The sequence below is a fragment of the Lissotriton vulgaris genome, chromosome 1_1 (genome assembly GCF_964263255.1).
Source record: "Lissotriton vulgaris chromosome 1_1, aLisVul1.2, whole genome shotgun sequence".
In the NCBI taxonomy this organism is placed as follows: Eukaryota; Metazoa; Chordata; class Amphibia; order Caudata; family Salamandridae; genus Lissotriton; species Lissotriton vulgaris.
The window spans coordinates 1,028,832,475-1,028,849,203 of record NC_141685.1 but is presented as its reverse complement, the minus strand read 5'-3'; the positions used below and the strand labels follow the sequence as shown (position 1 = coordinate 1,028,849,203).

At 47.4% G+C, this 16,729-nt stretch overlaps 1 protein-coding gene across 14 annotated transcripts in view; it reads left to right on the top strand.

Moving 5' to 3' along the window:
- CACNA1A (calcium voltage-gated channel subunit alpha1 A) overlaps positions 1–16,729 on the top strand; it is a 1,308,076-nt gene that overhangs the window by 629,944 nt on the left and 661,403 nt on the right. For all 14 annotated transcript variants that reach the window (XM_086961990.1, XM_086962030.1, XM_086962039.1 and 11 more), the window contains 2 exons: positions 3,546–3,652; positions 5,236–6,081. In XM_086961990.1, coding sequence (XP_086818116.1) covers positions 3,546–3,652; positions 5,236–6,081 — 953 coding nt within the window. The remainder of the gene's footprint in view (positions 1–3,545; positions 3,653–5,235; positions 6,082–16,729) is intronic.

The window sequence follows — 16,729 nt, the reverse complement described above, 5'->3', positions numbered from 1 at the left end:
TCAATACCAATGCAGGTCTCCAATATGCATAAACGGGGGCTGTATAGTGAAGAGAAGATGTTTCTGTGGGAAAACCCCATAAGGCCCTATCCATATCACAAATTGCAAAGGAGAAAAGGGTATGACTTTGAGAATGGAGTACTCCAAGTCAGAGAGAAAAAAAAAGATGCTCAGATTGGTAAAATCGCCTGAAAAATCAAAAATAGAAGACAGAGATCAGGAGTGCGGAAAGGGAAAACAACTTCTACTTCCAATGCTGACTTTTTAATGATTCAATGTAAATGAGGAATTTATGAATAGTGATGTTTTTGCAAATATTTTTCAAAATGCTATTTGTTCTTGCTTGTCCATGGTGGTCTTTGCCTCACCGCATCATGCTCCAATATTTCTATTGCCTTCTCATGCTGTGTTATGCTTCAGATAACATTTCACTTTACTCTTTGTTGAGCGTTAGCGCTTTTATTTTTTTTTGTGTTTGATTTGTTTTAAGTTTCTTTTACTTTTAATTGTACCCTCACTCTCTCAGCTTCAGAAAATGCCTGGGACACATTAGCCTTCACCATCACGTGGCCTTTATACTGGTGCGGTGGTCAGCAGGCTGCACTCTGCAACCCCCCCCCAATCCTACTATCGTGGAGCCTCTTGCCTGCCGCACCCTTGGACTGGTACTGATGAGATGTGTCTTGGATTTTCGGTGTGTGCTCCAATGCCCAGTCGTGTGTGCAATTTCACCCCTTGCTGACTCTAGCACTATTTTTGCTTTGGCAATAAAATGCCCATTGATTAAAGCAAAAATAGGGTTTTGTATTAGGTTCCATCAACGAAAACATCATTACTTATCAATGACCTTGTGATAGCCTAAAAGAGAATGCCTTTGTCTAGGCCAGCTCTAGATAAAGGGTTATTGGGTTTCCCATGCAATCCAGATGCTACGGTCTTGATTTATGGCTCTGTTCGACAAAGGAATGCTCTTGGTACACTCACATAAAATACTAGGCATTATGTCAGTGTGAAGGGCCTATTAGAAGAATTTAGAAAGTCTAACCAATTTTCCACCAATTGTTGCCCTATCTATGCATGGCTGGTGATATCCAACCAGTCTGTTGGATCCCATATAATAAGTTGGCCCCCCCAAAAAAAATTCAGGCAAGTCTAGGGTTGTTCAAGCGGAAGAGCGATCACCACAGGCCTTCTTAAAAACACCCATAGGCAGAAATTTGCAAAGCAGTGTCCACCACTGGACTCCAATCCCAGAAAAGACACCCAAATTTCTCTGTGGAATCAGTCGGGCCAGCTTGCATTTATCTCCCTGTTGTCCTCCTCTTTTCCACTCTTTTGGTCCTACATTTTCCACTTGAAAGACTGGGAAGGCGCTTAGGGCATCATTAGGATGTCAGGCGGACTTTGTCCGCCCGCCATCCAAACGTAAAAAGGGACCGCCCGCCATGAGTACGCCGGTCCCGTGGTGGTGATTAGGATGCGCCCGCCACACTGGCAGGCACATCCTGCATTTTTAATATTGCAGAGGGTGCTTTCAGCATCACCCACCGCAATGCCAAAAAGGCATGTTTTGCATGTGCATGCACAACGTGCCAGGCACCACGCGGTGCCTGCCATGTTGTGCATGTACATGCAGGGGGGGGTACCACAGGTAGCCCCTATGTGCCCCCCACTCCCCCAACATCCTAGGGGCCTGCAACGAACCCCCAACTTCAAAAATCTGCATGCCTTTCCGCCACGCCGGGGAAAGGTTGCCTCCTACCTGCATCCTGATATGGATGGCGGTGTCTAGCAGACACCGCCACCATATTAAACCCTTTTCCGATAGGTTGACTTGTCGACCGGGCGGAAAAGCAACGGACGGTCTTCCTGTCCTCCGCGGTACCCCCCACTATACTAAGATGGCGGGGGAAATGGGTGGCAGTCGGGAAGAATGTAGGGCGGATCGCCACCGCCATGCAGGCGGTGGCGATCCGCCCTACATCCTAATGGGCCCCTTGGTATTCTGTTCAATATTCATGAATATCAGTGAAGATCAACGGATGGAGAAGGACATTTTATTTAACCCCTTCGATGCGGATGACAAAGCCAGCTCGTCATGGGCGTTACCTGCGCTGCGCGCATGACGAGCTGGCTTTGTCACGTAAACCGCGAATTTCGAATCTTCAGCGCGCAGCGGGAAAACCCGCTAGCGCGCATGCGGTTAATTACAATCTTGGTTCTCCACCATTGTAATAGTCAGTTTTTCATAAAGAGCTGCTTGAATCCCTGGGAAACTATGAGAGCAATTTCAGATAGACACGTTTAAGAACATAGGGCCTGATTTAGAGTTTGACAGACTGGTTACTCAATCACAAACGTGACAGATATTCTGTATGCCTTATTGCAAGTTAATTATATCCTATAGCACTTGTGATAAAGTGTATGGGATATCTGTCAAATTTGTGATGGCATAACCCTCCCACCAAACTCTAATCAGGCCCATAATATTTATTTCAACTTTTAAAATAAAAGGCCTGATAGTTGTCAATTCAGAGCCGTGAGAAATTAGTAGGTTACTTGACAAGGTTATAGGCACTATGCAGTTGTCTGCCTATGTTTCCACTTTTTATTTAAAAAAAGAAGTAAAATGTATAATTTCAGGGGCTTCTGTCTCTAATGTGGCCTAACTAGAAAACCGTTGAATACAATTTGCCATAAATAAGACAGACATTTCAAACAAAGACTTAGCGCTAAAGTATTGAAGACTCACACTTGCAGGTGGAGTTATCCCATGAGCACAAAATCAGTGATGATTTCCATCATGCAGAACTAGAATTACAAGTACCTAGATTTCTTTTCTTGCTGTCCCTCACCTGACCAAATGTCCTGATAGGAGCCTTCATCAACATGAACTTCCTCGTTCTCCCTTTTGTTAGCTGGATAGGTGTGTCCTGCACTGGGCTGCTAGCAACGATATTTTCTCACTTTCCTATTTGTTAGCTGTGGAGGTTGTTCTGATCTTGGTACATGGAGGACGGTAACCTTGCCTCATATCTAGATGTTGTGTTTGATGGGTCTTACTGCAGGTGGCGGGTTTAGCTGTTTTTAGCTCAGACGTTAAATCAGGCCTTTTGCAATTGGCCATTTCAATATGGCTGCCATGTTACTTAAGGATATGACAGCTATGCATTGAAAAACTACCCCCTACCTCCAGATCAGATTTAGGTAATTACCTTGAGGAAACAACAGAGGGAAGGTGATAATACCCCCCATGAAGATGCAGTGTGGTGTTTCCAAGCACTCATTGATGTGGAAGCATCTGTGCAGGACCTGGGGATCCACACCGTCCCCTCAGACACAAGTCCCACAGTCTGGAAGCTGGCTGAGCAATTTCTTCTTTCTTTAATCTTGATTTATTTTTTCAACCTTCCTTTATTCTTTTTTTAATTCTTAATCTTTATAAAATTGTGTTTAAAGTTAGACAGATTGTCAGATTAAATAAGGGTAGGCTTGTTTTTAAAGACTGCAATTTTCTGCCATTAAATCAGTCCATGTATTTCTAGGATGAACAAGAGGAGGAGGAGGCGGCCAACCAAAAACTTGCACTACAGAAAGCGAAGGAGGTGGCAGAAGTTAGCCCCCTGTCTGCAACCAGCATGTCAATAGCAGCGTAAGAGCAAATCATTTCTGAAATATTGCTGTCTTTCCCAAATCCAAAATCAGGTGTCTTACCCAATGTGACCCCTGACACAAGGTGATGGCCTCAAAGCCTACAAGATCACCTGCATGGCTGGTGCACTCCTCCAGTACTCACAATGGGTAAAGTCTTATTTATCTTCCCATTGTTAACAAGGGGGCAAAGCTCCCACGTATAAGATCAGCTGTCATGCTGGTGTACACTTACATTGCCCACTCATCGTCTGTCTACTGTCCTCCACTTCCCACAGTTTATAACGAATGTCACAAACCTACATTTTAAATTAAAGCTTTCTTGAAAGTTTGGTACTACCCTCCTGAATGAATAAGATGAATTAATGATCTACTCCTCTCAATAATTATTTTTGACCTATTTATTCTCAACTTATCTTGGGACGTTATTATCGTCATGGTGTTCCATTGTTGGTCATTGGCATCCAGTCAGTTTAACCACTTTGTAATTCCACAATATTACAATTGTTTTGTAATCTTATTAAATTATTCCTATTTTCTGATAGTATTTAACTGCACAGATAATTAGACCCATGGTCTTTAAAATTGTTAATAAAAATGCCTACAACAATCCCTGTGCTGACCAACGTACCTCTCTCATGCCAAAGTGGGACAGAGTTCCACAATACCCTTTTCCTGACGACTGTATCTCTCCATTGCCTAGTGGGGCAGATCCGTATACCTGTGTGACCTGCTCTATGCCCTGCAGAGTATAGCTCTTCCCTGTTGAGCCTTGTTCTTCTTGTTTTCCTTGTTACCAGAGGTGGGGCAAGGAGCCACAGGAGCTTTGTTTGTCTTATCACATATGTTATTGGGACTGCAGGGTGGGAAGGGCAATTGGATAGTGCCAAATTAAAAACAATCTTATTTAGGTCGCTACAGACTAAAGGCTGACACAAAAGAGGTAGAGGTTTGATGACTGCATATCTGTAGGTAGAAGCAAAAACCTGTTATGGGAGAGGTAGGAGAGCAATTTTTGAAAACTCAACTTGCCTGAATCCCTTTATTAAGGGTAGTTGTGAGGGTGTGGCTGTACCACAACAGTACACTTTGTGGAAGGGAAGCAAGAATGATAGTTTATCAAGTGGCTGGGATCAGAAAGATGTGGGAGCAATAGATGTAGGTCCCACGTGCCTACAGGCTGAGAGAAATGGCTTAGACTCCCGCTAACCCACAGGCTGGAAGCAATGGCTGTATGTCCTGCTTATCTGTAGACTGTAATGGCAGACCAGTGACACCATCTTAACCATCTGCTATGATGGGAGGGATGTGAAAGTAACAACTATAGATTAAGTTTACCAATATAGTTTTATAGGAAAGAGGAATAGCTGTAAAATCATATTTAACTACAGGTAGTAAAAGGAGATGTGTTAGAGCAATAGCTGCATGCCAACATTTGTGCAGAAGGCACACTATGCTGACATACAAAAGTGTGAAAGGTATTAAAAGCAGAATAATTTCTTGAAGGCACTGATTGTGGTGCAGAGGGGAATAAGAGGAGAGGGCTGATTTTGTAAGAATTTAAGGTTGTCTTCTTTATTACAGAAAAGAGCAGCAGAAGAATCAGAAGTTGTCCAAGTCGGTTTGGGAGCAGCGGACCAGCGAGATGAGGCGGCACAATCTGATGGCCAGTCGGGAGGCCTTGTACAATGAACTGGACCCAGAGGAGCGGTGGAAGGTGTCCTATGCACGCCACATGAGGCCAGACATGAAGACACACATGGACCGACCACTGGTGGTAGATCCTCAGGAGAACCGCAACAACAACACCAACAAGAGCCGTCCCAATGACCCTGCCTTAGAGCAGCGGCTGAGTCAGCAGCGAGCTGAAGACTTCCTAAGGAAGCAGGCTCGCTACCATGAGCGCTCGCAAGACTCAAACAGCTCCAGGAGCTACGAGAGGACAGACTCTGGGGGTGTGGAGCCCCGGAGGCCACGCAGCAGCAGCAAGGAGACTGATCCCAATCGGGACAGCACTTCCCGGGAACTGGATTACCACCATGGGAAGGAGCGTGATGGACTTTCGGAAAGAGGGTGTCGGGAGGAAGATGTGGAGCGGACTAAAGCAATGGATCCGCACCGGCGGCATCGGCAAGGGGGAAGTAAAGAGAGTCGCAGCGGCTCTCCCAGGGGTGGGGATGGTGACCGCGAGCATCGCAGGCACAGGCCTCATCGCAGAGTGGGTGAGGAAAGCACAGGCCTGGAGGATGGCAAGGGGGACAGGCGGGTTCGACATAGAGAAGGCAGTCGGCCCAATCGGGATGGAGGGCCCGGCGGTGAAAATGATCTCCCCGATGGGGAGCGGCGCCGGCGGCACCGACACACAGCACAATCTACGTACGAAAATGACCCTAAGCGAGATGAAAGAGAGAGGCGCCATCGCCGCAGAAAGTAAGTGAAGATAATTGGGAAAAATACCTCTATGCAATGAGAGCAGTCGATCCAAAGGCTGAACACAGTTCAGGATTGAAGGCAGGCTAGGTGTTAATGTTAAAGCCAGTATCATTGACACCACATGAGAAAGAAGTTGTTAGAATACTGATGAATAAAGAGAAGTTAGGTGGCCAGAATATATAGGTAGGTAGCATTCCTTTACCCACATGGGGAACATCATTCTCGGCAGTGTATCCATTAAAGAGATAGAGAACATCTGTAAGGTACACATTATTGCTTAATAGGAGAGCTAGATGGCTGTGGGAGAACAACGTAAATGAAAAAGCAGGTGAACAGACTGGAAGGAAGCAGCACTTCCACCATCATTGTGATAGTACCCAGACTCCGTAGTAGATTCTCCATCTTGGGATTTTCATTAGACGAGTACATGTTGAATACACCCCCACAGCATGGCTAGGATTCACTCTGACTGATGTATAGTACTCAATGGGTATTCATCTATGGAACGTATGCCAGATGGAGAGCAGTTGCAACCCATCTGACTAGGACACTTAGATCCTAGTAGTTTGAGTTGCCTCTATCTCAGCATATTTTAAATGTTGTGGTTTCATTTGTGGTTGTTGTAGCAGAAAGTTATAGCCACAGCTACTCTTTATGTCAGTGGGCTGCTTAGGGAGCATGCAGGAAGTCCCTCCATTTTACTTTTTTCATGGGAGGCACGTGCTTGAAATTCCCAGTTGTCCAGTTGGTGCCACACATCACAAATGTGTGTAGTCAGTGCAGAAAATCAAGCTAGTAATGCCCCCAACAGCCAACTGTCAGGGCATTAGCATTATCTGCACTGTCAATAGGCTGAAGGTAAAGAGTGTATTGGCAGTGTGCCCCCTAGTGCCAGATTCTACAGCTTCTGGAAAGAAAGTTCTTGCACATCTGCAACCTTCTCAAAGCATCCAGGTTTTTCCATGCTGCATAAATAGGCATAAATAGGAAGCCAATTACCTGTAACTAAAGTTTTTTCAGTGCTGGTATCTTCCATAGATGCACTGCTTGACTTATTTTGCATTTTAGAGCTCTGAGTGCTCCGGTGGTATCATAATAGTAGTAGAAATAAATTGTGTACAAAACTGTGTACAGTGGTACCATTATAGTAGCACAATCACTTCATTATAGAAGACCTGACCTTAGAACATTAAGGTGGGAGTGTTCTGATCTTCACTCCTCCCAAAGACCACCATACCTCAGGTTTCCATAGCAACAGATGTGAATAAGAAAAGCCCCTGATCATGGAAGAGGAAGGGTTGCATGTAAATCTATGAAAAATATTAATGCTGGTGAACTTTAGTTAAGTTAAGTAACATATGTATTCTCCAGCACCGGATCTTCCAAAGCTTTTCATGTTTGAATCCAATAGGAAGCAGCATTTAGTATGTGATCCATACATGTTACATCCACATCTTTATGTGACAACAGATTGCAGCTAATCAAGAAGAGGCTCACCTTAGTGAAAGGGAATATATAAGACTACTTGACCAATGGCCAACACTCCTAGCAGTAATCTCTGTAACTGTGTGGTAACTTTTCCAAGTTTCAACTTTACAGATGTCCTAGGGAGGACATCCATTATAAAGAGCTGAGGTGTTTGCTACTTCCCTAGAAGAATGATCTGGCACAGCAGAGGTATAGAACTGTCAGCCTTAGAGTGGCATAGTGCAATAGCAGCAGCAAGTCATCTTACTATGCCTTGTTTCATGAGTAGTTGCCCTCCCTGTGGGTGGATAAAAACCATGATCTGGCTACAGAAAGGTCTTGGTTGGTTGGTGTAGAGTTTCAGACATAAGTAGCTGCCTAAGGTTAGCTGCGCTTTTTCTGCGTTTATGAGAGTCTCTACAAGAACGCTTTGAGCAGAAATAGTTTGTTGATAGCAAAATTAGTTAGCAACTCAGCAGTGAATCTTGGAGTGGTGTGTAGAAGAACACCCTCCTTTTTGAAGGATAGGGAAGGTGTGTTGATTGTGAAAGGCTGAACTCCACGGATGTGTCCAATGGAGTTAAAGGCCAACAGCAGAGCAATTTTCATGACACAAGTTTATCTATACGTTTGAACAGTTGTTTTGTCAGCCAGCTGAGGACAGTTTTAAACTCCCATGATGGTGGTGGTGATTGCACAGGTGAAAACACTCTGAGCAGGCCTCTAAGAAATTATTTGATAGACGTTTTCTTGTAGAATAGAGGCAGATTTAGAAGTCCACAAAGTTGACCTAAAGGATGAGTATTTGACGCTTGACTGTGCCAGCTGAAGCAGATACAGTAATATTTTATGTGACTGAGCAGATATTGGATGCCGTCCATCATTCTGACACCAGATACAGAAGCACTATTATTTTGCTTAATATATTTTGGTGGCAGGTGAAGCTTTGGCCTGAAGAAACATTTGCCTCCAATCCTGAGATATATCTAAATGTGTGAATTCCATGTGCACAGAAGCCATGTTAATAAGTGCAGGGAGGCTGTTTGTGGGTGGAAGCTGTCAGTTCCCCCAGCCCACAAAGTTGTGACGGGGACTGGATAGAGAGGTGAAGGAGGTTAGTGAGCCATTATAGGTGGGCTAAGGGAAGGGGCTATGAATATCAGCCGACATTGCCTTTTGCCTCTTGCCTTTACCGAGAACTCTGAAAATGAGGGGAACTAGTGGAAACACATAAATAAAAGCAAATGCATCTCTTCTCAGTCCCAGATGTCAGTGCCTGCTCATGAAGTGCCTGCATTTCTTGTTCTTCAAGGGTTTCACTAACAGTTGTAACACTGGTTGGCCTTTCTCGCAAAGGATTTCTTTCACCAGATTCTGATGTAACGCCCATTCATAGTAAAAGCTTGAGGTCCTCCTAAGGGCATCTGCCCATGTGTTGACCACTCATGGAAGATGTTCTGGACTTAATGAGATTTTGTGCTCTATCATCCGACCCCAAAAGAGTTGAACCTTCTCTAAAAGAACAAGAGACTTTGTGCCGCCCTGCTTGTTCATGTAAAACATATAGGTTGTAATGTCTGTCCTTACTAACCCTGGTGAGTTCTGCATCTCTGGGAGGAAATATCTGATTTCCCTCCAGAACTCTCTAGGTTCTAGTGAAGGTCCTTCTCATAGGTACTGAGAGGGAGGGGTCCCAGCGTGAGTGTAGTATAATATAAACAATTCAAAAAATATATTTACACAGACAATGAATGTATCCACATTGTTTTATTCACAATGGGACTAGGTATACTAAATATACTTGACACCTGATCAATAACATAAACGGTTGTACAGTGCCCCAGGGGGGGAGAAGGAGGTGATCTGGTGAGGATAGTGTGATGGAAGGGAATTAGTGACAGTAAAATCAGCCAATTGACAAAACTGTATTGACGAGTTAATTCTTATATACAAAACAAAGGACCGTTGGTTTGAAGCATAAATCAAAACATATCATACTTCACATAATACAATAAATGTAAAAATATTGGCGTGAAGTTGACGACCAAACAGGGTATTGTCGACGTTTTGATGCTCAAAAGTTCGCAGGGATTAGTGGTGCCCTTGCTGTGGGGTCTTCATCAGGACAAAATGCGGGGCAGGCAACCTTAGTTGGCAGGTAGATTGGCACAAGGTCTAAAAATGTGGTTATCACAGGGGATCACTCCGCGGTGTCCAAATGATAAATTGGTTTGGCACGAGTTCAACAGTATTATTCAGAGTAGGTCGTTCAGTAATATCCAAAGATGAGGTATCTCAGAAATCGGGTCCGCGGGTATAATGACTCCGTTGTATCCCTAGCCGTTTGTATTTGGCAGAGAACGCCGCTCGTGATTGCGATCCACCCACATAACTGTTTTCGTGACAAAGATGATAGATTGAGGTTGGGAATGCGGGCCATGCATAGAATTAGTTTCTTCCAGCCACTATATCAAATTGTTTTTGATTGTAATTGACACACAAATGTGACCAGGTGTTTGAAGCAACTGGGCATGAATCGCCTTTTAGGGGTGCCGTTGCAAACTTCTGTAGGGAATCAGGGCTATGCAGGAGCGGAGGAAATCAGAGCCCGGAGGTAATTCTAGAGACCAAGGGTGTGGGTAGAGAGGCCATGGGTTAGAAAGATTATTGCAGTAGGGAGCTGCAGGGATGTGACATGTTTAAATTAACTAATAATGCAACGTAATTAGCAATGAGAAGCATGTTATAAACGTCTTAGCAGTTATCGTGCTCAGTTAAGTGGGCAACTTGTTATCTTTATGTATTATGTTTTATGCTTTGATAAAAAGAAAAAGAAGAAAGTTCACAAAAAAGATTTCTAAATCTGGACACATGTTGGGTTTAGTTTTTAGATTTGATGAGTGAGGGCTTGCAGGTGTTGAAAACCCTCTTCTAAAGTTAAGGTTTTGCCTGCTCCTGGTGACGGTGCCAAGAATGATAGGATGTTGTGGGCCACACAGGGGATTTGGCCATGTTAAATGAGAGGCTTAGTCGGCCGACTGTACATACCTGTGTGGATATGTCTGCCATGCTCAATTTCATCCCTTCCAAATATGGAAAGACTTGGTATCCTTACAGACTCAGTAAAGCTGCTATTGGGGTAATGTACTTTGTGAAAATCCTTTGCAAACCTCGGCCCCTTGAGACCTATGGGTAGGAACTTGAACTGATAATGGCACCCAGCTACTTCGAATCTTAGGAATTTACAATGCTTTTGGATGTATGGGAACATGGACTCCTAAATTATCCTTAAAGTCCAGAGACGTTTTAAACAAAAAATGCAGTACTGCTTACAAATTACCATCATCAGGATTGTTTTCTCTGATACCTGTTGAGCTGCTGAAGACCCTTATTTTTTCTTGATCAGTAAACTCCTTGAGTAAAAACTTCTGCATCTTTGGGGTTTGAGGGCAGACTTTAGCGCCCCATTCTTGGGCATAGGTAGTATTTATGCCTACAAGATGTATACATGTTTTGAGCATTTTTGGTATTGGGGCTTGTGGGGGATTCAAATAAATTCAAGCAGGTGTCTGTACTTCATTAAGTCAAAGCCCATCTGCCCGAATGTAAGGTTTACCATTGAGTATCGACTGCAGAAATCCTGCTGCCCTCTGAATCTGGAGGGATGAATGGATGAAATGAAAAAGCTGGAGCCAAAAACAAGTCATTGGCGACAGGAATGATTGTGTTGTTTGTTATAGCTATGTGTCTTCTTCGTGGTATGTGTTACAATCAAGGATGTAGTCTTGTAGGTTATAAAATATGTAGGTATATTAGATTCAGAACAGGTTACAAGCAAATCAGATAAAGCCCCACCAGGAGCAGCATTCTGCTGCTCAGCCCTTCTCAATACAACTGTCTACTCATTCAAACATCCAATGACCTCTCTCACTGGCTGAGCAGCAGGGACTTGGAACTTTGGGGAGGATGCATAGTAACTGACAAGTCACAACACATCTCCCTCTGTTAAAGAAAGAATAGAAAATTCAAATAAAACCATCAACGAGTCCCATAAATATTCTTTCTAGATCAAAAATGAAATCAAAAGGGCAAGAGATTACACAATATAATAAAACAGTCCTATAAACATTATAAGACATAGATAAGCATATCATGCAATCTACAACAGTATTTAGGAAACTAATAACACCCCTAAGTTATTCACCTCACATCATCAAGGTGCAACACACATGCTCCTGTAACACTCCCTTAATCACTCAGGAGGGAGGACATTAACATAAAGGCACAATACACATACCCCTATACTACATCTTTAACCACTCAGGATGGACAATAGAAACAATATCAATCAGTGACTCTAAACACTTACAGCTGGACCAGGGACTTCACACCCTCTACTGCATCCACTCTCCCAGCAGGACCTAGGACTCCAACGGCATTTATACAACACATACAGGACCAGGGACCACATACCCCCTACTGCACTTACACAACTCATGGCAGGACTAGGGACTTCATACCCTCTACTGCATCAACTCAACTCATAGCAGGACTAGGGACTTTGCAACCACTCACATAGCAGGGCCAGGGACTACAAACCCTCTACTGCACTTACACAACTCACGACAGGACCAGGGACTTCAGACACTCTACTGCATCTACTTAACTAATGACAGGACCAGGACTACATACCCTCAACTGCACTTACACAACTTAGGCAGGACCAGGGCAATTCCTTTCACAGTTCGCTTAAGGAGGACCAGAGCTACGCCTGCCCTCTACTGCATTAGGGCGTAACAACGTACCCCCCTAAAACTTTTCACTTAATGTGTGCCTTTCAACACACATTGCCACACACACAGGGCATTCTCGCATGGGTATCTTCCAACCCTTACACATTGCTACCCACCAGAATTTCACCATGGCATCACGCACCCATTGCACTGGGCCAACATATCACTTAACAAAACACAGTCACACTTCAGGACTAACCTGTTACTCAACTCACACTTCCCCTTATACGCACTCGACAAGACAGGGAAGAGAATTCATCATGGCAGCAAATAATTAAAAAAACAATCAATCAGCGCATTTGTAGAGCGCGCTACATCCCCGCGAGGGTCCAAAGGCGCTGGGGGGGAGGTGGGGGGGGGGGGGAGTTAGTGGTCAAAGAGCCAGGTCTTGAGTAGTCTCCTGAACGTCCGAGGGTCTTCTGTTTGCCGGAGGTGGAGGGGGTGGGAGTTCCATGTCTTGGCGGTGCGGTAGGAGAAAGACCTGCCTCCGGAGGTGGTTTTGTTGATGCGTGGTATGGTGGCCAGGGAGAGGTCAGCGGAGCGGAGTCTCCTGTTGGGTGCGTAGAATGAGAGTCGGTCGTTGAGGTAGGCAGGGCCGGTGTTGTGAAGTGCCTGTGTGCGTGGGTCAGGAGCTTGAAGGTGATTCTTCTGTCAATGGGGAGCCAGTGCAGGTTTCTCAGGTGGGGGGTGATGTGGTCTTGGCGGGGGACATCGAGGATTAGGGGGGCGGAGGCATTCTGGATTCTTTGAAGTCTGCTGAGGAGTTTGGCCGGGGTTCCGGCGTAGAGGGTGTTGCCGTAGTCGAGCCTACTGCTGATGAGGGCGTGTGTGATGGTCTTTCGTGTGTCGGTAGGGATCCATTTGTAGATCTTGCGGAGCATGCGGAGGGTGGAGAAGCAGGTTGAGGAGACGGCGTTGATCTGGTTGGTCATGGAGAGTTTCGAGTCGAGGATGACTCCAAGGTTGCGTGTGTGGTTGGTTGGTGTGGGGCGGTGCCCAGGGAGGTGGGCCACCAGGAGTTGTCCCAGGCCGAGGGGTTGGGTCAGAGAATGAGGATCTCTGTTTTGTCCGTGTTGAGTTTGAGCCGGCTTTCTTCCATCCAGTCGGCAACCGCCTTCTTTCCTCGGTGGAGGTTGGCTTTGGCAGTGCGGGGTTCGTTGGTGAGGGAGAGTATCAGCTGGGTGTCGTCGGCGTAGGAGATAATGTTGAGGTCGTGGAGTCTGGCGATGCGTGCGAGCGGGGCCATGTAGACATTGAAGAGCGTCGGGCTGAGGGATGATCCTTGTGGGACACCGCAGATCGTCTTGGTGACTCCGGAGTGGAATGGGGGAGGTGGACTCTTTGGGTTCTGTCGGAGAGGAAGGAGGTGATCCAGTCCAGGGCCTTGTCGCGGTTCCCTGCGTTGTGGAGGCGTGTATGCAGTGTGTGGTGGCAGACGGTGTCGAAGGCAGCAGAGAGGTCGAGGAGGATGAGGGCCGCTGTCTCCCCATTGTCGAGCAGGAGTCTGATGTCGTCTGTGGCGGCGATGAGGGCGGTCTCGGTGCTGTGGTTCTTGCGGAAACCTGACTGGGAGGGGTTGAGGATGTTGTTGTCTTCCAGGTAGCGTGTGAGCTGGGTGTTGACGATCTTTTTGATGACCTTCGCTGGGAACGGCAGAAGGGAGATGGGCCGGAAGTTCTTAAGGTCGCTCGGGTCCGCCTTGGGTTTCTTCAGTAGGGCGTTGATCTCGGCGTGTTTCCAGCCCTTAGGGAAGGTTGCGGTCTTAAAGGAGAGGTTGATGATGTCGCATATGTGGGGTGCGATGGAGCTGTCTGCCTTGTTGATGACGTGGTGGGGAAGAGGGTCGGACGGGGCGCCTGAGTGGATGGAGCTCATGGTTTTGCTGGTGTCCTCGGTGGTTATGCTGGTCCAGACGGTGAGGTGGTCGTGGTCGGTGGGGCCGGGGTGGTGAGGTTGGCGAGGTCTGTTCGTGGATTGAAGCTGTCGTGAATGTCGGTAATCTTGCGGTGGAAGAAGGCAGCGAGGGCGTCGCATAGGGATTGTGACGGGGGGATGTCGTTGGTGCAGGAGCTGGGGTTTGAGAGTTCCTTTACGACGTTGAAGAGATCCTTGCTATTGTGTGCGTTTTTGTCTAGGCGGTTCTTGAAGGCGGCTTTCTTGGTGGTCCTGATGAGGTGGTGGTGGTTACGGATGGCGTCTTTGAGGGCATTGTGGCTTTCCGGTGTTTTCTCATTGTGCCAGGTGTTTTCCAGTTTCCGACAGGTGCGTTTGGAGGCTAGGAGCTACGGGGTGAACCAGATGGCTCTCTGACTGGTGTCTCTGTAGGCAGGTTGTCTTGTTGGAGCGAGGGTGTTGGCGCAGTCTTCCATCCAGAGTCTGAGGGTGCGGGCCCCTTCCTCGGGGTCAGTGGGGTTGGTCGGGGGTTGAGTGCGAGGTGTGTTTGCAGTAGTTCCTTGGTGATTTTGCTCCAGTGACGTCTAGGGGTCTGTAGGGTGCGGTGGTGTGAGACGGGTTTCTGGAAGGTGAAGTGGACACAGCGGTGGTCGGTCCAGGTGAGTTCGGAGGCGTGGCTGAAGGCAACGTGGGGACTGGAGGAGAAGATAGCATCGAGCGTGTGGTCGGCGATGTGGGTAGGTGTTGTGACGAGCTTCGTCAGCCCGAGGGTGGAGAGGTTGTCGATCAGGGTGGAGGAGTTGCTATCGTTGTTGTTTTCCAGGTGGTAGTTGAGGTCGCCGAGGAGGATGTAGTCGGTGGAGGTCAGTGCGTGCGCGCTGTAGAAATCGGCAATGGAGTTGCAGAATTGGGGGCGGGGTCCTGGTGGTCGGTAGACGAGGGTGCCTCTGAGGGTGGTCTTGGGGTCCGTGCAGATCTGGAAGTGCATGTGTTCAGCGGTGTTGAGGGTGTCGGTGATGGTGATAGAGATCCTGATGGTGTCTTTATGGATGATGGCGATTCCTCCGCCGACGCCGTTTGTACGGTCCCTGCAGGTGATCTTGTATCCGTCGGGGAAGCCACTGCGATGTCTGGGGTGGAGGTTTTGTTCATCCAGGTCTCGGTCAGGAAGGCGATGTCCGGCGATGTGGAGTCAAGCAGGTCCCAGAACTCGACGGCGTGTTTGCGTGCGGAGCGGGTGTTGAGCAGGATGCTGCGGAGCTGGTAGGGTTCCGTAGTGGCGGGTGTCTTGGCGTCTACGATGCAGGAGAAGCTGCAGTTCCGGCAGGTGAAGGGGCCGTGGGTACGCTTGGAGGCGGCCTTGTGGCAGCTGGGGGGGTCGTCCGTGGTTGAGTGCGATGAGGGTGTTGGCGTCATATCGGATGTGTGTAACCTGGGTGGTGTAGGGTCCAGGGGTTGTGGCGCTGGGCACGGTCCAGGCGTGGACGGGCGCAGACGGGCTTGCTTTAGGCACGCCTTAGGCCCGCCATCGGCGTGCCAGCGTCACGCCCTCTGCGCGGCCTCGCAGCGGCGTCATTTATGTCACTGTGTGGAGGGAGGCTCAGCTGGGAGGCGGGGGTGAGGGAACGGGCGACGAATGGGGAGCGGGGGGCGGGGCCGCAGGGGAGCAGCGGCGGGAAGTCTGGGGGGCGGGCAACGGTGCAGGGAGAAGCACAGCAGGCAGCGGGGGATACCAAAGGAAACGGCAGGCAGGAGGCAAAACGGGCACCCACAGACAGCGGGGATACAGAAATGAAGGCTGGGCACAGGCAGGCAGGGAGCAATCCGGCGGAGGAGCAACCCAACAGCCAAACAACAGGCAGACTGGGGGTCACCAGGAGGGCAGCAGCCGCAGAGAAGGCAGGAGCAGAAGTCATGCAGAAGTCACCAGGAGGACTGCGGCGGAGCTGCAGAGGAGAGGGAGCGACCTACCGGAGGGTCAAGGGTATACACATTACTACCCACCAGAATTTCACCATGGCATCACGCACCCATTACACTGGGCCAACATATCACTTAACAAAACACAGTCACACTTCAGGACTAACCTGTTACTCAACTAACACTCCCCCTTATACGCACTAGAGAATTCATCATGGCAGCAAATAATTAAAAAAACACAGGCAGTAAATTAATAATAACACTCCAGATGATCGGTGAGCGAACTCTCACCCGAAGGTCTTAACACATCCTGCTTCCAGTCTGCAGCGTGAATAGCGCTCCACAGCGCCATATCTCTCAAAATAAATGGGACAGTTAACTCCCTCCATTACAGCTGCACATGTCAGCTCAGCTTGGGATTATTGCCCCACACAACCTATAGAGGACTTGAACACATGGAAACCTATTAACCTTGCTGCGCTAGCTGCCATGGTTTCCTTTGACGCAGTGCATCACAACAAAGGGCCCACTCTAAACATGTACAATCTTTGCACCCCCTGTTTTTTCCAGAT